Below are 20,363 nucleotides of genomic sequence, written 5' to 3' on the forward strand. Positions count from 1 at the left end.
AGAGAAGTGCTAAGAGAGCGGTTCGCATGAAGAACATTAGCATTAAAAGAAAGGACTTCGCTGGGCTGCTTATGGAAGTAATCGTTTCAACGTTCCCATGGCTTCACTGCACAGCTAAAGTTTCAACGAAACCAGCTGCGCCGACAGTGCAGCTTAAAATCCGTGAGGCCGGATTCCTTTCAAACCGTTCCGATGTGTGGCGACACACTCTGCGCACATTTACGCGCAGCCTCCACCTTGTTATCATCCGGCCCAGCGTAACACGGCCACGCGCTAGACTGCGTTACCGATAAAGCACAGCGCCACCGCTGCGCCACTCGAGGCACGCGTCACCAACGGCGGCTACAAAAACAAACTGCCCGGCTGGGACGAGCGGCTGTTTTCTTTCCGCTACCTGGACGAGCGTAGCGTGGGCATGCTCGGCCGCTGCCGTCGCTAATAAACAGTTGTTACGTTTTATGTTGGGATTCGTCCTTCGACAGAGTGGCATCCCACAGATGCATTGCATTGTTTAATATACACTAAAAATTCCAGAAACAGAGAAATTTTGAACTTAGCTGATCATCTTGCTAGCATTAATATTGGTTCTTGCAGCGGTGTATGCAAGTATTGATGATACAGTATCAAGTTTATGTATCAGAAATGGAAATACTATTAGTGCGAAAGCAATGGTTAGCTCACCGACCAAGAATCTTGTCACCGCAGGTAAGTTCACCGTACGTATGTACGATCTTGTGCTGTTGCCTAGCAAACTAAGTTATTACCAGAGCTTGCCCGAGATATTCGGTTGGGCTCTGGTAGTAACACGGTTGGGCTCGCTGGAAAGTCGCTTCAGATGCGAGAGAGGTTGATCGGGCATAAGAGCATCATGGGTCGCACAATCCCCTACCGGTGGCTGTGATAGAAACCCCCACCTGCTAGTGCAGTGGCGCATCTCTAAATCGCTGCTCCAATGCGATGGTTGTGGAATGAGGACTCGCCGCCTATGAATGTTAAGTAGATAATGACCAATTCTGCATATGTGGGTATTAACCCATTAAAGATATCACGTCATGTCCTTAGGGCAGAGCTTAAATGCTCCCTCCTAACTTCATTTAACCCCTACAACTTATTTTAAGCTGTCGGGTATGGGCATATTATTTTAATGTATTATGCCCAGCCGTGGTGTTAGTATACCATGACATACGTTAACGATTAATCCTTGGAATGCACAGAAATCTCAGTAGTCTTCCAAGCTTCTCTACCATTCAGAGCACCGTGGAAAATAGATATCCAGAGCATGTGCGGACAGCAGAGGTGGAAATTCTGTTCTTGGTAGTCTCAGGTACCTCGCTCTGGTCTAGCGTTCAAGATGACTCCAAGCAGGCCGCTGCTGACGCTCGCGGAGTGGGAAAGTTAGGGCAGTGCCTTCATACCAAACTCTGCCCAGTATGTCAAGGAGGGAGTCAGAATTTTCCTTAATCTTTTTTCCTATAATTGCATTGCTATCAGTGTTCGTACTGTAAGCCAGCAGGAACCACACTCCGTATAATAGAACTTTGCAGCAGGAATGGCACACGCGTGACGGCAGTGTGGGTGGTCGAGGTGCGGTTCTTGCGAGAGGCACGACCTGCGAGAGCGCACACGTATTGACCAAGCGCGCTTACGTGGCTCGATTAAGTACGCGGGTTGGAACTGAAAGGCAGGATGGTACGGTGGATCTCCAACACGTGATGTGGGGAGTAAAGAACGGCCATGTCGTTGGGCGCGGAGTCCAGCAGGTGCCAGCATTCAGCCACTTTTGACATGCGGAAGAGTACATGCACAGTGGTAAGGGCGACCCCCCCCCTCCCCCCGGTCGACTGCGGGAGACGGGGGCGGGCGCCATATCAGCGTAGATCACACGGGAGACCTTGTGGGCGGTTTTGTGCCATAGAGCCAGTTCGAAGTCTTGTTGGCAAATGGAGGAATAGAATCAGACACGAATTACAAACCCTGGCTGGAACAACCTGCATTTCGGACGCCACCAGATGCAGTGACACGTTCACGCATCTATTACATACGATCACCCCCCCCCCCCCCCAATAGCCCCCCCTCCCCGTTTTAGCCCATCAGTACGATGGCGCAGCAAGGTCTTCTGCAATTAGCTGCAATCGCAAGGTTCGATGGTGCAGATTAGTCTTTTTAAATTGTTCTGCTTTTGGATAAAACCTACTCTTTCGTAGAATATTCATGTCAACATTCTTGATCAAAAATTTTCAGTACTGCAAAACCAAGATACTTTCATAGAAGTCTTGAGGGGAATGGTCCATTCTTTCGATATGTAGTAAAATCTCTTCTATGGAGCTTCTATGGCTCACATCGAGCATTTAAGACTGCCATAAAAACCAATGAAGGCGGCTTTTGACGACATCAAAAGCGATAGTAAAAACTGGCTGGACATCAACCAGACTGAACTTCGTGTACAGAGCGAAAGATCGATTAAGCGTGGTCAGACACTGTTTTCTGTAGCTTAACTTTATTCCATATCAATGACTATTCTTTCGTATCTAGCCATTCTTTAGTAGAGTTCCTCCTGGATAGCGGACTTGGTTGTTGCTTGATCAAAGGGGAATACTGTCTTGTGGTCCGTGAAGTATTCTGCGAACTTCAAGCAAAGCTCCGTGCTTTTATCTTATCAGATGAACGGCGAGTCACATGGTTAATCGCAACTGCGAGGTGAGCGTTGAATCACGTTCAATGCAGTTGTGAAGGCGAGCGAACGCCGCCGGCTCCGCGCACCAAGGCGCGGCGAGTCGCATGGTATGACGTCGCAGCCGCACCCCCGCTTGAAGGTCATTCTCCGGCACGACGTGACCTTGAGGTTTGGCGTAGGAGTAGAGCTTCCGCTCTGAAAATGCAAGCCTTCTGACGGGAGATCTGCGGATATATTGATTGTTGTAGTGAAATCTTACAATATATAAAAAATTTCGCTAATAAACTGCCATTCAACAATGTTTTTTTTTTCAATATTGCTGGGTAAGCAGTCTTTATTAGCACTTGAAATACACCTTCGATCAGCATGCATTATATATGCAACATTCCTGAAGTGTGATGTGGAAATAAAACTCAAATCTGGACAGGCTTCATAGCTATCAGAATATACGTGGCAGTTAATAATGGAAACGACCGTTACTAACTACTGGAGTGAGCAGAACACGCAGAAGATCAGCACAATGCAGCAAAAGTTAATGCTGCATTCAAATTATTTCTACTTTTGCTTCGCAAAGGGCTTCAAACATTCGCAATAAACCGCGCTATGTGAAACAGGGCGATCCACACGACTGTCAATATGCCGAGCTTGCGCAGTGTCCAATAACCTCGCCGAAGGCACAGCGCGGTACACAAGCGTGAGGAGGACAGAAGGCTGCAGCTACTATTTACATGGAGACATGTAGCGGAGCGCCGCGACACAGAGCATGAAAGTCACACTGCGACGCAGAGGGTTAATAACGATAAAATGATCGCCGAATTAATGACTTATTCGCATAGCGTCAGGCGAGCATGTCACGAGGGTGCCTTTGTTTTTTTTTATAGTAGTCGAAATGAGTAGTTTCAAATAGTTGCGTGGAAGCGAGCTATTTTTTCGTAGAGTGGCAATTAGTCCTCCTGGAAAGCGGAGCCCATTGAATTGTCCATTGCCTCAAAGGTCCAAAGCTAGAGAAAAAAAAAAGCATTTGCAACACAACGTGAAATTGTACAAAACATAGCGCGTTATAGAATAAATACGGTATAAACAATACTATATACAATATTATACAGCAATCTACACGGCTGCGTGGTTAATATACCACGAGCCGAGCGCAGTATGCGCCTGCGCACGTTGCAGATCCAAGGGTCAGCGATCAGGAGGTGGAGGCCAACGCTTTCGTGAAGTTGATCTGTTTGCGGGCGTAGCTGACGAAGATCTGCTCCAGGGTAGTGTCGCTGACGTAGAACTCCTTCAAGCGGTATTTCTTCTGGATGAGCGCCATCTTGGAGAACATTTCGCCCCATGTGGTGTATGTCGTGGCGATCCGGTACTCCAGCACACCCTGTGGGAGCCGGCGTCACCCAAGGTTACGTAGCCGCTACGCAATTTAGCAACGGGCGGATCATCTGAGTTTTCAGTCAGAGGTAGACGCACAACTTCAAAAACACACCCGCATTAATCGTTATAGTTCGCAAGCGCTGCTCCATATGACATCGTCAAGCGTTAACAACGTTCGGAGAAGTTAGTCAACTCAAAATACAGATTTTAAGGTTTTACTATTGCAGCAAGCAAGAAGACAGCAATGTGTACCATTTTTATAATAATTTAGTCTTTGAAACATTATAATTACGTTCAAAATGCGCGATAATTACTAAGCACGTCTACTCTTCTAAAACCTAAGGATTTCAACTTAAACATAATAATAATAATTGGCTTTTCTGGAAAGGAAATGGCGCAGTATCTGCCTCATATATCGTTGGACACCTCAACCACGCCGTAAGGGAAGAGATAAAGGAGAGAGTGAAAGAAGAAAGGAAGGAAGAGGTGCCGTAGTGTAGGGCTCCGGAATAATTTCGACCACCTGGGGATCTTTAACGTGCACTGGCATCGCACAGCATACGGCCACCTTAGCGTTTTTCCTCCATAAAAACGCAGCCGCCGCGGTCGGGTTCGACTTAAACATCCTTTCTGCTTTGTCGTCAGAACTTTGGTTGTATACCAGTGTCAGGATAACTGAGAAGTAGATATCCTGACAACGTCGCACGTTAAAAGTAAACACTGATATTGAAATAACTGCCCCACGTGCGGAAGAATGGTAAAGTTGGAAGTAAGAACATTGAATGTGAAAAAAATACATGCGCGTTGCACCCTGGCAGCAGTCATATCTTGAGCAGTGGTGGATAGAAACGGAGGTGTCGAAACGGTCATTCGGCGATGACTGCTCTTTGACTTTGAGATTGCCTTGTCAGTGAAGGCAGTTGACGCTGAACTAGCTGTTAGGGGGCAAACGCCAATACCTTCGTTACGCTGCGAGAGAGATGGCACCTTCGGCAGCTGCGGTTGCTCTTGTGGCGAAAAAACTGGCTCTGTCGCGACTGAACAAATTTTATCATAATAGGACAACCATGTAATGTAATGGGGTTCTAAAGAGATGTTAGGCGCTGCAAAATGACAGGAAGCGCTGTCCTGTGTACTTTTCCTATCTTGTGTTGGTGAACCGAAGCGCCTTTTTAGCATGAATAACATATTGGCGTACAATACATTCCATCTCAGCAAAGCTGCAACGAATTCCTGCGGTAACGAAAGCAAAAGGGGCGTGCCTGGAAGCAGTGGTCCAGCTGGCAGCTGTGGAACTCGCTCTGCATGTCGTGCGTCAGGTCCTCCTGGTACTCGGAGTCGTCGTAGGTCTCCTGGCGCAGCTTGATGGTGATGGTGTAGCCGCGACCGAACTTGCTCTTCAGCTCGTCCACCGTGCCGATGCACTCGAACTGGCCCGACAGCAGGATCGCGATGCGGTCGCACAGCACCTCGCACTGCTGCATGCTGCAGCACGGAGCACGCGCGACTCGTCAGATCACACTACTCCACTTTGCAGCCAGGAAAAGCCTGTACGCGGCTCGTTTAAGTACGAAACTAAACATCAGGGTCGTCACATTTGTCACATTCACATCAGGGTCACATTTGTGCGCAGATCTTAAATTTTTGTTTCTTCCACGGGAAGGCTTCATTTCTTATTTCACTCCCACAGTACGTGTCATCACGCATGGATCACGCCCACAAGGTTGGAATACCATTCTGCAGAACGAAGACCTACTTTCATTCCTTTTTACCCCGGACATCCGACGACTGGAATCACCTTCCCGCACCACTGGCATTAATTAATGATCACCGTTTATTTCAAGATGCATTAGCTAACACTGTATAACTAGCAACCTTCGGTAATATTGCGCTCATATTTCTATGTTTTGTTTCATTCTATAACCACTCCCCTCTATAATGCCGTACGGCCCTGAGGGTATTTCAAATAAGTAAACATATGTTTCCATTCCCGTTTCTTGGAAGCGCGATTGCTGGCGTCATCAGTAGCGACATGATCTGCGAGAAACAAAATTTTATCGAATGTCTCGAGACCGATTTTTAAAACCAAGGCCAGCTGTCAAGGCTATAGTCCCATAACATTAGCGCCATCACGTTATCGTTCAGCTACATTATTTATATGGGTTTGCAAAAGCAGTCAGAGCACTGAACATAATTTATGCAGCGGAGTGGCCGACCTATTAAGAATAGATGTATTTTATGCGGTATTATGCCCGTCTGGTCGCCTCAACCTCACTACCTTGGCTCTGCTAGCGGCATAGAGTTCTTATTAGGCCAAACACCCAAATCAGCGTGACCGCATTACATGCTATGCAGAATTATGCCACAAAAATATCCAATAGCCCCAATTAGAAAGAAATCTCTAGAGTGTGATCAAAAACTGCGGAGAACCTGTTTCCCCCCTCTATTTCGACGCATCCCATCTTCAACATCGTGCGTCAGAACAGCATTGGCTGGGCGAGGAGGGAAGTCTCCCTCAGGGGGGAACCGGAAACAGACGGGAGCGCCACTTCGAAGGCCCGAAACTCTGAGGAGCCGTTGAGGGTCTTTTCGGGATCCGGCCAGCGTCACGAGAGGTTTGAGCAGCACGCTCTCGTCACCTTCCGCGGCTGGCGAGCGGAGATCCGTTGTGCCTTGCCGCTGGACTTCTGGTTCCAGGCAACGAAGCGAGCTCAGCAAACGCGCGCTCTCGTCAACTTTCCCGGCAAATGCTCGGGGATGGCTTTGCCCCAAGAATGCGGCGCGCACGGGAAAACCCAGCCGCCATCGTCGGCGCATACAAACGTTCTCTGCCGATACCTCCGAAGTCCTGCCCCTGGCCCAGCCGGCAAGTCGGAACCCCTTTTTACGTAGCCTTCTATTTCCGAGGAATGCTTCGTTGATGTTTTGTAGCTAGCTGGCCCGCTCTGTGTATTAATTGCGAGTGTAATAAATAGCATGTGAGTGTTTACGCTTTGTCGTCCCTCGCTTTGTTCCCTTGAGCACGAACCCCTCCGCGGTTAGCGAGCTGGAACGCTGCACCCGCGGAGTGGGAGTGCAGGGGCGGAAGGCTGTGACTCCCCACATTTCCTCAAAACATATCGTTTTCCAGCATGTCCGCATGTGGGAGCATCCATACCTACCCACACAGTTTTCTGAATGGCACTCTTCCTGCCTTCTCTTCCTACTTTCCTTCCATAACGCGTTACTGCGATTTCGAAGAGAAGGGCAGGCTCTTGGCGCTTAATCCCGTACACTGTTCGATCGGTCTACACAGCAATGATCCTGACCCGAAAGACGCGAGTTCGGTCCCGGCCGCGGCGTTCGCATTTAAATGGAAGCGGAATACTAGAGACCCTTGTAGTGTAGGATGTCAATGCACGTTAATCAATATCAGGTGGTCGATATTGTCCGGAGCCCTCCACTACGCAGTTCGTCATAATCCTAGTCGCTTTAGGACCTTACAGCCCAAAACCAAACTAAACCAAAGCAATCACACGTCCTAGTGGGCCGGCCAATGTCTAGACCAGGGTTCTTGAGCATTCGGCCAAACATATCACGAGGCTCAGGACTCTGGAGAAAATCGTGTGTTCTCTCGAAGCGATTGACCTGTCCGAATGCATTTAGCGGCGTGGTTCACTGGATACGTATGTACATACTATGTCAGTCCTTCCTTTCGGTCGTCTTAATGCGCGCTTGCAGAAACGAAAGGCAGCGCAGCAATATATGCTATATAACCCACATACGTAACGTACACACGTACAGCCAAACAACGTACAGTCAGCGACAAATTAAACGCGAACAAGACAATTGAAACAGGGACAGCAAAAAGCGAAGATCATAGCCGGAGGAAGCTCAAAATTGGAGGGGACACCTAAGCTTCGCCGTAAGAGTATGACGCGATAGCGTTAATGGGTGAATGCCCATATATAGGGAATTGGCCATCCTCAGCTTTATATCCATAGAAGTCTGAAGTTTCCACACCACTCCTGGCCAAGTGGTGCAGCGGCTAAGCGTTGCGCCACTGCCCTGGGATGGCAGGTGCTGCCCCCGGTGGGGCCTCTGCGACCCAGGTTGCATACCCCGAGCAACCTCTCGCGACTAATCATAAATTTAACGGCCACCTGCCAGGGTAGCTAGTTTGCTCTCATTCCGGTAGGCAGGTTGTGATGATGCCACAAGGTCACGTGGTTGCGTCTTCGGGGATTTTTCGCTGACAACACCGAGGATGACGCCGGAGTTTCTGCAGAACGGGAGCCTTGAAGCTATTCTGTTAATATTAGCGCGAATCAATTTCTTTTCCAGGACCACAATACTGTCATTTTTGTAGTGTTAACCAACCTCGCCTTTATTTCCTCTACAGGAGTTAATATGGCTTTGTTTTTGAGTTGGCATTTCGGTTCACTTGTTCACATTTCGTTTGTTGCTGATAATACGGCCATGGACAGGGTAGTCAGATATGTGTTTGCGACTTTAACTACCGCCGATATCTTGCAGCTCCGAGAACATGAACTAACAGCGAGATGAACACTGGCGCTAGACAGCAGGCAAGTGTCTCTATACCACCATATTCATGTTAGCAAGCAAGAGGCGCTCTCTTCTCGCGCCTTGCTGCAGACCATTCCTTTGAAATCTATCCCTGAGCGCTCAATTCTGCTGTCGGACGAATTTCACTAAGATCTCGCTACCGCCAGATTCACAAACGTGCTGTTATCTCGTAGTTTCATGCTTTCTGGGCTGCACTGACCAACCGGTAATTTCAGATAGGCACGTCCATGACTGCGCGGCCATGAGTAGCGCAAGCAATGCACATGCACCTGGAGTCAACTGAAAGTTCTTCCAGAATACCGAATTCCTCCTCTCCCTGCCACCGGATCTGGACAGAATATGGCTAACCTTTTGTAATCAGCTTTTTTGTATGGCTTCGCAACGTGGTTCTTATACCAGTGGCACTTTATAGTTGGCACAGCCCACTAAACGGAACGAAAAAGTAAGAATTTATGAACCTTGTTTAGCCAGAACTTGTGCGTCTGTGAACGCCCTTGACGACAGCCCGAAGACATTGGCTGAAAGGGCGCCACCGCGAACAAATTGCCTGCAAACGTTGGTTCTCGCTGTTGGGCTGGAGCAGCCATGTATACCTTCTACGTCTGGGGACGGGATGAAAAGGAAGGCGGTACTGTGGAAGCTCTTCCAGCGCACGCACCGACCTGTTGGAGGTGAGCAGGATGGCGCAGTCGGTCATCTGGCGGATGTTGGCCAGGCTGCGGCGGATCTGGGCACGTGCGGAGACGTCGACACCAGTGCTCGGTTCGTCCAGCAGGATGACACTGGGCAGGCCGGCGATGGCCAGCGCGATGCACAGCTTGCGCTTGTCGCCTGGACTGCGTCGTGTCATGATAGAAAGCGTCGAGTTTACAGCCGCGGTAGACAAGCTTCCATCAAAGCGGTCATGTGTACAGGAAACATGTCGGCACTCAAAGCTCATAAGGACGCACTAGTGGCGCTGCCTGGTAGATGCGTGAGAATGCACATGTTCAATGCGTGGCTTGCAGATGACGTAAGGGTCGTCACGATTGTGCACAATTGTGGATGCAAGGCATCCATCAAGGTGATTTTGCACCCTGGCGCTGCCGTTAAGCTGTGCCGTACGTATAAATTATAGGCTAGCGTAATATAGTTAATCTTTTATGCCGTATCTTGGCACATAGTTTGTCTCGGCGCCCACAGGCTACGCGATCGCTGGGCTGATCTTTGAGTTTTGAACCAATCATAGCACCGGATTGTATGCATGAGCCATATGGGCAGCTTAAATCGCAACTCGTATGATCAAAGAGCAGTGACAAAGCGGGAGTTGCAGCCAACAGTTCCTAAATTCGTAAATATAGGATGTCGAAATAGATAAAATTCAGAAAGGAATCTTCAGGAGCGGCGGACGGCAGTCTTCATTAAAAGCATGAAAATTAACTAAAATTCATTAGTCGTATGTCTAATTATCACAGTCTGGCGAGTTCTAACACAGTATAACACATTCTGGCGAGTAGAGGTCTAGCACAGTCTGGCGAGTTCTAAGCGACAGACAAGACGATGCCACAGGTTTCACGGCGGCTTTGGAGCACACTTTTCTTAGAACCAACAAGTGAGAGTAAACTCTGCACAGTGTTTTTATCGCTTAGAAATAGCAATGTTACTGACATTGACAATATTAAAATAATTCCTGTCAAATATGTTCTTCACTTAATATCGCCGCAGCTTACACATATATATAATCTCACTTTCAACAGGTATCTTCCCGGACGGAATGCAAATATCCAAAGTAATAGCAATATTTAAATCAGGTGACAAAAATTCATTTCATGATTACCGCCCCATTTCGATCTTGCCAGTATTTTCAAAAGGCTTTGAAAAAATAACGCACTTGAGAATAACAAAATTTGCAAATAAATATGATCTTATCAGTGCATCCCAATTTGGATTCCGTAAAGGAAGATCTGCAGAAGTGGCACCTTTAGCACAAAAAGAAATAACCTTGAAAGAATTTGAGGATAAGAAAATTGCAGCGGGTTTCTACATTGACTTTTCTAAGGCATTCGACAGTCTCAATCACCTAACACTAATAAAGAAAGAACTATATGGCATACCGCGAACCCCATTCGCATTAATGACATCATACTTGCAAAATCGAAAGCAATGTGTAGCAACAGGCAAACATTTCTCGACCCATAAAAGAGTTTTGTCAGTAGTACATCAAGGAAGCATCCTGGGACCTTTACCATTTAATTTTACATTAATTATATCACAAATATCACCTCGGTTGCAAAGCTTGTAATATATGCTCATGACGCCTCCTTGTCGTTTCGTAGTGATAGTTATAATTGCCTAGAAAGTGATATAAACAGAGCTCTCAGCGATTTAAATTTATGGAGCACGTTAAATTCGTTGCAACTAAATGGAAAAATAACAGCGGCAGTAATTTTCACCCCAAGACGGTCTACATTGACGCAAAGTATCAATTTATCTATTGGTCACACAGCAATAGAAGTTGTCGATACAGTTATAACTCTTGGTGCATATTTTTATAAACATATGTTCTCGGATGTCCATGTAAATACCGTCATTTCTCGAATTTCAAGGACCGTGGGTTTACTAGCTAAATTCAAATGTTTATTACCTCCTCTTGTCAAATTTCATTTGTTTAATGCATTATTTATGTCTAATGTGAATTACTGTTTTCTTGTTTGAGGTAACATACATTTACAAATTTAAATCAAATTCACACTCTACAAAAGAAAGCCGTTCGATTCATCGCAGCCTTTTCACGAAGTTCCAAATACTGTCCATACATAGCCTTTATTATTTCACCTTGGCCAGAATATATAAACAAGATCTCCATAGCGAGGAGGCCCTTATTCCATTCCTAGCAAACTTAAGTTTAAGAGAAGGTAGGTTGACATCTCGGTCGCCAGAAATTTGGAAGTTTCCCTTTTTACGTACAAATTTTAGCCATCAAACATTTAAGAGTATTCTCTTCCATAGTTACTTAGCTATCTGCACAAGTCATAATATCAATTTAGAAAATATTGGCATGTAAATGTTGGAGACTTTTTTTGCGTTATAATAGAGATGTTACCTTCACTAGGAATTGTATAATGACGATGTATTTTTTGTATCCTCTATATATGTATTGGGCTTATGCAATCTTCCGACATGAAAATGCAGTATATTCTTATTTTATTATGTTAGCTTCACTTCATGCAGTGGCTTTGCACCTCTATTTTCTGTATAAAGTTTGTGCTGAAAATTAAGGGCAATATATGTAAATATGTTGTACAACCACTGTATGCCTTGTACACAGGGGCTTGAACCTCGTCAAGTGAACTATTTTTCACTTTTGTTCGACCCCCTGGCGCTTTGACGGAAATAAATCAAAGCAAATCAAATCAAATCCAGCGCTTTTTTTCGCACAAAACCGAAAGAACAGCGCATATCCGCCTCTTTCACAGGAAGTGGCGCCCTCTGGAGAGTGGGGCGAGAACTAAATGAAAGCAAGCGCACGTGGGAGGCTGTGATGGGAGAAGCAGGCGCTGATCCCATCATGTGGGGCACGAACTACACCCGATATGTGGCGCCAGTCGCTAACCTGAGCTGCGCATGCGCAGTACGAACCGGCGGTTTTCAACCAGTCCAGCTGGAGGAGAGGCGCGCGCATTCGCAGAGCAGCCGTGAGAAAAATGCAGATTCAAACAACATTTGCGACGCGTAGCAGTGCCTCAGTCGCCCATCTTAGAACTGTTTGCGCTATCGTACGGTGGCGGTCAATTCTTATTTCACTCAATTGGCGCAAGCAATAGGATAGTCATCGCCATCTACGTGGCTATCAGTTCTGAGAGCGTGAAAGCAAACGTAGGCGCAAGTGGAAGTCAAAGGGGGCAGATTTTGTCATGCGGTGGAGTGAGCTTTTCTCATGACGATCACTATGTGTGACGCCCACGAGAGACACTCACGTGTAGCTCCTGGTGATGTCGTTGGCGACGCTGGAGAGCTCCATAATGCGCAGCAAGTTCTTCACCATCGCTTTCGTGTCATCCAAGCAGAACCCACGCAGGACGCAGAAGAGCTCGATGATCTGCGAAATTAGCGTCGCACATCAGGATTATTCTGCATAAACAGCGACCGCTCATCTCTGAAACGGTATGTAGGATACTATTGCTAGCCCAACGTCGCAACAGCGATCTGGCATAAAACGTTATCAAGCTGAAATGGCTTATGCCTGGGAAAACGAGGTTTGCTAAAAAAAAATCGTGCTTCGACAGTACTCGCGTATCACTGTAATGTTCTTTAATGCTACCGATTACACCGCCGTGCTGATATCCACCCTTTCGGAACAGATTGTTTAAGGCCGGAAAGGCACATAATCGCGCAAGCGTCTAATCGCCATTTCAATACTCCGCGTATGTTTTTACACCCCCATGGACGAGACCAGCCGGAGCTTTCCAGCAATCTTTTACCCAGGCTTAATCGAAATCCCTCGCGTTACTGAACACGTTCGCTCTGCCGCCGGTCACAGCTAAACACCCACATCGTTCTGCTGTACGGCCCGTGAAGTACTTCAAGCGTGGTGGGCGGGTAGCAAGGGAAGAACGGAATCCCAACAGACATGACTTGCGGTCTAACGAAAGGCCACGATCGGTATGCTTTGTACTTTTCAACGCTTTCCTTCTTTTTTAGCCTCCGCGGCGGCTCAGTGGTTATGGGGCTGCTGACCCGAAAGACGCGGGTTCCATCAAGGCCGCGGCAGTCGAATTACGATGGAGGCGAAATTCTAGACGCCCGTGTACTGTGCGATGTCAGTGTACGTTAAAGAACCCCAGGTGATCGAAATTTATGGAGCCCTTCACTACGACGTCCCATAGCCCGAGTCGCATTGGGACATTAAAGAAAAAAACTTTCGTTACTCAGAAATGGGCCCCCAAATGGCGGTCATACGAACGCAGTGTGGCCACGTGTGAGACGCAAGAAGTAGCGGCATTGCTGCCGTCAACTTGCGTTCAATTACAGTACACAGCGACCGAGGGGAGGAGCATTATGCGCCGTCAGATGCGACCAGATTACGGGCCCCGTACGACGCGCCACCGTGGTCGTCGTGTCGCATTCACCTCTCGGCCGGTCAGGTGGTCGGGCAGGCCGAGGGCGTCCGGGCAGTAGCCGAGCTTGGAGGCATACTCCTTGGGCGTGCGAGACAGCGACAGGGAGTCCAGGTAGACGTCGCCCGACGAGCCCTCCGACAGGCCGGTGAGCTGCTGCATCAGTTCCGTCTTGCCCGCCCCGGTCACGCCGATAATGCCCAGGCACTGAACCGTCAGAGAGAAATGCGTTCTCTCGGCGTCCACTCTTGTCTGACCCAGTTGACGTAAGGCCTAGTTTTTATGTGCTGCTTGTCTTGGCAAGTGCCTTGTTTGCAACGCGCCCACTTGCCTGCTGACTACATATACCATATTTTGCCTTGTTTCTTAATAGAGTTGAAAACTGCCGCCCACCCTGTCCAGTCGTGTGGCTCCGTCCGTGTTATTTCGCGCTGTCTTTAGACGCTCTCTGATGCCATCATTCGTGTACAAAATGCCGATTGTGTTACCTCTGCTTGCCTTCTGATAAACTGCCGCAGTTGCTCACACCAATAACCGCGGGGCCAACCTACTGTCTTACACGTATCCGGAGGACAACCATCGCCTTTTGGATCACCACGTGTCTTAACTCGGAGCGAAGGCGGAAGTTTGTGTGCTGCAGCGAGCATGGAAGCTGCGATGACATCTTGAGGGCTAAGCAAGTTGCGTAAGAGTGTTGCTGCTGTAGCGTGCGAAAATCCACTGCGCTCTAAAGTGAAATTTATAGGGAGTTCAAGGACACAGCCCATCGCGCTCATAGTTTCTCAAAATTCCTTAGAGGCAAAACAGACGTCTCGATCGCTCATCGACCGTGAGGACTCCGGTAAGTGCGAACTTCGTATCTGGCTTGGCTAGTGGGCCGACAAAGTTGGTACGGCTGCAGGAATAAGGTCATTTCTTAAGGCAGACATTTAAAATAATGTGGTTTATTAATATTTATGGAACCTTATCGACTACAGAAATACAAATTTCACGGATTCATCTTAATATCGACAAGACCGCATAATAACCGCTGCCAATGCGTGATTATCATTCAGAAGCTGAATCCACGTTTCGCACCACACACTAATCGAGAAAATTTACTAAGTTCGCAGTCGCAGTTTTGTGGCGGCTGAGAGGCATTCACTGAGAAATTCCCGCTGACCGAGGCGTGCCTTGTCCACGAAGGCAATTCCAGAAGCTGCGTGGTCCCGTGCGTATAGCGCATACCTGTCCGCGCTTGAGGGCGAAGCTGATGTTGCTGACCCCTCGGCAGAGGCCGAAGGTCTTGGTCAGCTTCCGCACCACGAGCGCGTACTCGGGCGGCAAGGGGCCCGCGCAGAGCCTGTCGACCAGCTGGGCCTCGTGGGTCACGTCCGAGTCTAGCGGTGACGTGGTGAGGCGCGGCCCCTCCTGGCACTCGGCCGGCGAGTCTCCGGTCTCGCTCCGCCGACCCACCTGCGTCGGCAACCGCACAGGGTTACCCACACACCACATAAACCACAACCACATAAAAATGCTCCATACGCTTTCTATAGACTTCTCATAGACACTGTTGCCTTGCTAGAGATATTTCCATTGCTTTACTCCTAGGCTGTGCACATCCATACATCTATAGATTGTCTATGATTGTCTATGGGATTTGTATTGTCTACAGACCAGTTTACGCGGTTTGTCTGTAGCACGTCTACTGACTTTATTGACGAATTCTATGGACACTCAATGGACGGTCTAAAAAGGTTTTCTAAGGGAAGGAGGGCAGAGAATCAACGCCTTTCTGCTGCCTCTTCTCATCCATTGCGCCCAAGAGGAACCCGTGCCGTTCCTTCGACGAAATACCGAGAAAGCTTTTAGGCTTAAACCCGTGCTAAGCCTAGGTTACCCTGCGGCATAACGTGCATTGGTTCATGGCTAATGCGGGTTTAACGTCCCAAAGCGACTCGGGCTATGAGGGATGCCGGGCTCCGGAAATTTAGACCACCTGGGGTTCTTTAACGTGCCCTGACACCGCGCAGTACACGGGCCTCTAGAAATTCGTCTCCATCGAAATTCGACCGCTGCGGCCAGTATCGAGCCTGCGCACTCGCATACCGATCTGAGCAGCCTCCTGCGCAGGCGGCCGTAGGCAGTGGCGTCCATGATGACCACGACGGCGAGCAGCATGACGGCCTCCGCCAGCATCACGTACACCTCGACCATGACGGCGCCCGAGAGCTCGTGCGGCTCCACCATTGTCTGGCGGCCCTCGGCGGTGCCGGTGCCGTTGCGCGAAGGCAGGGCTGCGTTGTTGATTAGAAAATAATGTCATTTATTTTCCCAACGTATGTGTAGATATGGATGCCAGCCATCAGGCATTGAGTACGTGGCAGAGTATAATTTTTTAGGCTGGCCATACAGTGACTTGACATTTTCATGCTCACGTCAATCGGCTTTGTTTGACGCGTAATCCGAGCAGAACAGAAATTCGCTGCAAATTAAAAAAAAACGCTGACTTGGGAGGTGACAGGGTGCTTGCCGGTTTCCGGCGCAGGCGCTAACGCTTTAATTGCTGACGACTTCTCGCGCCTGAGATTTCAGCGCCCAGTTGACCAACGATGCTGTAACGACTCGACTGTGACGTCACGCAAGAACCTTGCGCTGGAATCCAACGTAACCGAAGATGAAAATGATCTGTAATTATTTGTCGCAGTATGCTCAGGCCGGCTTTCCTGGGCCTCAGTCAAGCTTCTGAAGCAGCTTTTAGCCCAGGAGACACTCCAGTTTTTTTTCTGCAAAAGTTAACTGCACTGAATTCAACTGAATTTAAATAAATTAAATAAAATCCTCCTGACTATTGCACTGGTAAAGTATATTTCAAGGCAAAAACACCGTCATGAAAAAACTTTCTCGCCACCCTTCAATCCCAATTCAGAATGAGTTGGGGCCGGTAGTGTAAGGGCTAACGCCAGTCAGAAGTTCGCAGGCACAGAGACCAGAGGCGCAGCCCGCGTAAAGGCCTGACCCACTTTTTCTCTTTTGTTCGCTTGGGACAAAACAAAGTACGAACCCTAGCTGCACAGAGCTATCCACACCATTTGGGGACGTTTTTTTTACCACTCAGTGGCTACAACACTATGTAGAAACCATCGTTATCCCAAGCAGCGCAGATGCCCCACGGAACGTGTCTAAAAAAGAATTGGTGGTGCTTTAGCTCTGGTTAACCCTGGAGTGACGCGATAGCTACAGCTGACCGGGTAGAACTTGATCAGTTGAATTGCAAAGTCAGTCTTTCGCCGCTCCGTTTCTCTGGGCGTCCCTTCTTCATCTTCGTCCCCATTGACAAAGCGCATGCGCACAGCTGTGGCAGCTCGGTTTCGCCGGCAGCTGCTCCGTACCACGTGATCAGCCACGTGACAGTGGGGCGGCGCCGCCACGGGGTGGCGTGGCAGCCACAGGATGGCGGCGCCGCCACACTGAAGGCTCGAAACGCTACCGTAATGTGGCTATCGCTACAAAAGATGACAAAATTGAGGCGATTTAAGCTCTCGCTGAAGGGTATGACGGGATAGCTTTCAGCAGCCTGGGGTCCGGTTTGACTATTACTTTGCAGACTGTTCTTTATTTCACCTTCACATAGCACTTAACCTATATATATGCACTTAAGAGCACAATGCGATAGTATTATAGATCCCTCCCACGCAAATACTCCTCCTCTGTTACCTGCAGGTTCTGCATATATGCCCATACATGCAGAATTGGTCATTCTCTACATTACACTCATGCATCCCTCGGAGTCCTCTTACCACCCTGGGGCGCAGCGTTTAAACGATGTGCCACTGTCCGTCCAACAGGTGGCGCTTGTGAGACCCGGTTGCTCATCCCCGAGCAAGCTGTCGCGACCAATCACTAATCTAGGTGCTACCTGACACAATCGGCAGTTTGCTCACAATCCGGCGGACAGGTTGGGATGAGGTCACGAAGTCACGCGGCGCCTGCCAACCTTTGCGCTTTTTGCAGTGCAGGAGCCGTAACGCTACCGCGGTAAGGTTGCTCCGGAAGAACAACCTGGGTCTCACAAGTGCCAGCTACTTTTCTGGGGATTTTTCGCTTACGCGGCTGCCGCCGACGACGACGGTGGGTTTCCGGCTGAACGAGTCCTTAACGCTATCGCATTAAAAAAACGCCTCATCGCTGCAATCGGAGCTGTTGCTAAAACATCTTGTCCAAGTTTATTTCTCTCTCTTTGTTCCCGCCCGGATATTCATTCGTTTGTTCTCAAATACGCAGAGGCCATGGCGCGAATAAAATGTCTCAGCACGCGGCACGCAAGAAAGCGCGGGGCGAAACCCAAAGAAGCGGCAGGGAGCCGAGCTTCAAAATCTGCCGCACTTACTTCGCTAACACGGTAGACTCGAAGAGAAAAGGAAATGAAAACAAGAGGGTCCGTCACGTCCCCTTTCTGCAACCGGAAGTTCAATTATACTCCGCCATAGTAACTATACTAGGCGGCTCTTCTGGTCGATGCTAAAATGAGATTACCGTCGAAAGGAAAGCACTTGAGAAAATTTTTGATCCTTTAAAAATACTGTTCCTTTCTTGTTTCCCTCTCTCCAAAACAACCACCCGGAAGCGCTACATGCGTTCCTGCTATAGCAGCTACAACGCAGTTTGAGTACGTTCATAAGACGACCCGCAAAATCCGAAGGGACAGTTATGCTCCGCCTTTAGGGTAGGACGCGATAATTAACTGGGTTAATCCTCATATATGCAGAAAGTCACTCTCTACATTCATAGATCCCTGCTCATACCCCTCCTGCTGCCGTGGCGCCGCGGTTAAGAGGCGCGCCACTGCCCTGCGTTGGCAGGTGCTGCCTGCTTTGAAGTTTAACTGCCACCCTCCGCGGTGGGCAGTTTGCTCGCAATCCGGTGGGCAGGTTGTGATGGCGCCGCAAGGTCACGTGACTCAGGTGGCCCATCTGCCTCCTAGGTTTCTCTCTAGGAACCACTTTCCAAAGCCATGCCCGTGATTTTTCGCTCACAACGGCGAGAACGCCTGACACCGGATTTTCTGGAGAACGGCGCCTTTAACACTATCGCGCCAAAACCACGGGACTGCCGCCCCGCTTTTCTCGCTGGCCACAGGATTCGAAGGGCTGCTCGCGTCGTCTCCTTCCTCGATGCGAGCACGTATCGCTGTCGTAGCGCCGTACGACGGTGGCCCGGCGTACCTTTGCAACAGTACTTGAGCGAGAGCGTGCGTCCCAGCTCGACGTGGCGGCAGGCGTGTCTGAGGAACTCTCCGCCGGTGACGCAGACGTAGTTCTCGCGCCGCAGCCGCAGCAGCTTGGATATTGCGCGCGTGAGCGTGAAGGTGGGCACGCTGCGCAGCAGCAAGTCCATCACCTGCGGCACCAACGACACCAGCTGAGCCTCGGCCACCGTCGCGGTGTAGTGCATAATCACGGGTTCCAGGGCGCCCACCAGACCTGCACCGAGAAGGGCGCGCAGTGTCACAGCGAAGGCCCGTGTCGGAAGTTCTGGGAGGAAAATGCTATGCGGTAGCGTTGCTACGCGGTACGAGGTGATGGCATCAAGCCCCAAAACTATCGCACTGAGCGGTTGAGGGGTAGCGCAATTGATTTTCTTCATTTGGAAGCATCTGCATAATGCTGATGAGATAACCACACGACCCTGTTAGACCAATGAGGAGTTGCGCAGCGACGTCATCAATGTTGTACTGTGCGATCGTTGTTAGCAGTTTCAATTACCCGCGCGAGGTAATACGGTTGTGACGTCACGACCCTGTGTACCAATGGGCATTTCGTGACACCGGCGGATTTTTCGTCGGATAGGACCTGTAACGCTATCGCGTTATAAGCGAGCAAGCAGCTCAAGCAGTTAGCGTGGTGAAAACAACCTCGGGTAAGTTGAGTGCCATCAGAGCACATCTTACCCCGCCCTTCCGCGCGTCTTGCGCACCGAACGTCTGAATTTGAAAGAGAGGTGACAGACGTTGCGAAACGACGAAGGCCTGTTGCAAATGGGTTGCAAGCCCCAAGGGTAGCGTTGGCCTGGCGGCCTGGGGCACAGCTGGAAACATCCGAAGGTCCCGGCAAAGGATGAGTCGACTGGCAACAGAACAACTTGTTTATTCTGGCATCGCAAAAGAGCAGCCGGTCAGGGCGACCACGTTACTCGAAGGAAGAAATCGAAGTCTCTCTTTGGCGTCCGGGGCAGCTGCTTTTATACCCACGGAGTCGAGGGCAAGAAGGAACGGCTTGGGATGAGCAACACCCTCTAAATACTTTCTTCAGGCCTCTCCAGGCCCTCCTTTCCACACGCGCTACGTCACGCCAAGTGTCCGGTCAGGCTGCTCACCAAGCGCGGCTCCGCTCCGCTCGGTTGTCTCCCTCGATGTGCTCGCGCTTGCCCGGGCAAGCACAGACACGAACGCAGTCTTGCAGTGAGCGTCTAGCTGCTGCTTGAGTCTTTCAGCCTGGCGTTGGGTGCATTTCCGTTCGCTCCTCGCACGGCTGTGTCTGTTTCGTGTGGCCGTTTCTTGTGTGGCGTGCGTACCTGTGCTAGCGCACGAATGGGAAACTGATTGCCTGCCGTGTAGCGAGTGCAACTTCGTGAAACATGGGCCGGTGCTGTGTTCCCGGGTGCCGCGGGAACTA

The 20,363-nt window shown here is 49.4% G+C and overlaps 1 protein-coding gene across 1 annotated transcript in view; it reads right to left on the reverse strand.

Annotated features, from left to right (window-relative positions):
- LOC144095410 (phospholipid-transporting ATPase ABCA3-like) overlaps positions 1–20,363 on the reverse strand; it is a 96,788-nt gene that overhangs the window by 34,194 nt on the left and 42,231 nt on the right. The window contains exons 18-25 of the mRNA XM_077629160.1: positions 18,915–19,172; positions 15,799–15,986; positions 14,938–15,165; positions 13,723–13,917; positions 12,571–12,692; positions 9,277–9,450; positions 5,311–5,533; positions 3,883–4,052 (exon numbers count right to left, since the gene is read on the reverse strand). Of these exons, the coding sequence (XP_077485286.1) occupies positions 3,883–4,052; positions 5,311–5,533; positions 9,277–9,450; positions 12,571–12,692; positions 13,723–13,917; positions 14,938–15,165; positions 15,799–15,986; positions 18,915–19,172 (1,558 nt within the window). The remainder of the gene's footprint in view (positions 1–3,882; positions 4,053–5,310; positions 5,534–9,276; positions 9,451–12,570; positions 12,693–13,722; positions 13,918–14,937; positions 15,166–15,798; positions 15,987–18,914; positions 19,173–20,363) is intronic.

Source organism: Amblyomma americanum, chromosome 6 (genome assembly GCF_052857255.1).
Source record: "Amblyomma americanum isolate KBUSLIRL-KWMA chromosome 6, ASM5285725v1, whole genome shotgun sequence".
NCBI classification, from domain to species: Eukaryota; Metazoa; Arthropoda; class Arachnida; order Ixodida; family Ixodidae; genus Amblyomma; species Amblyomma americanum.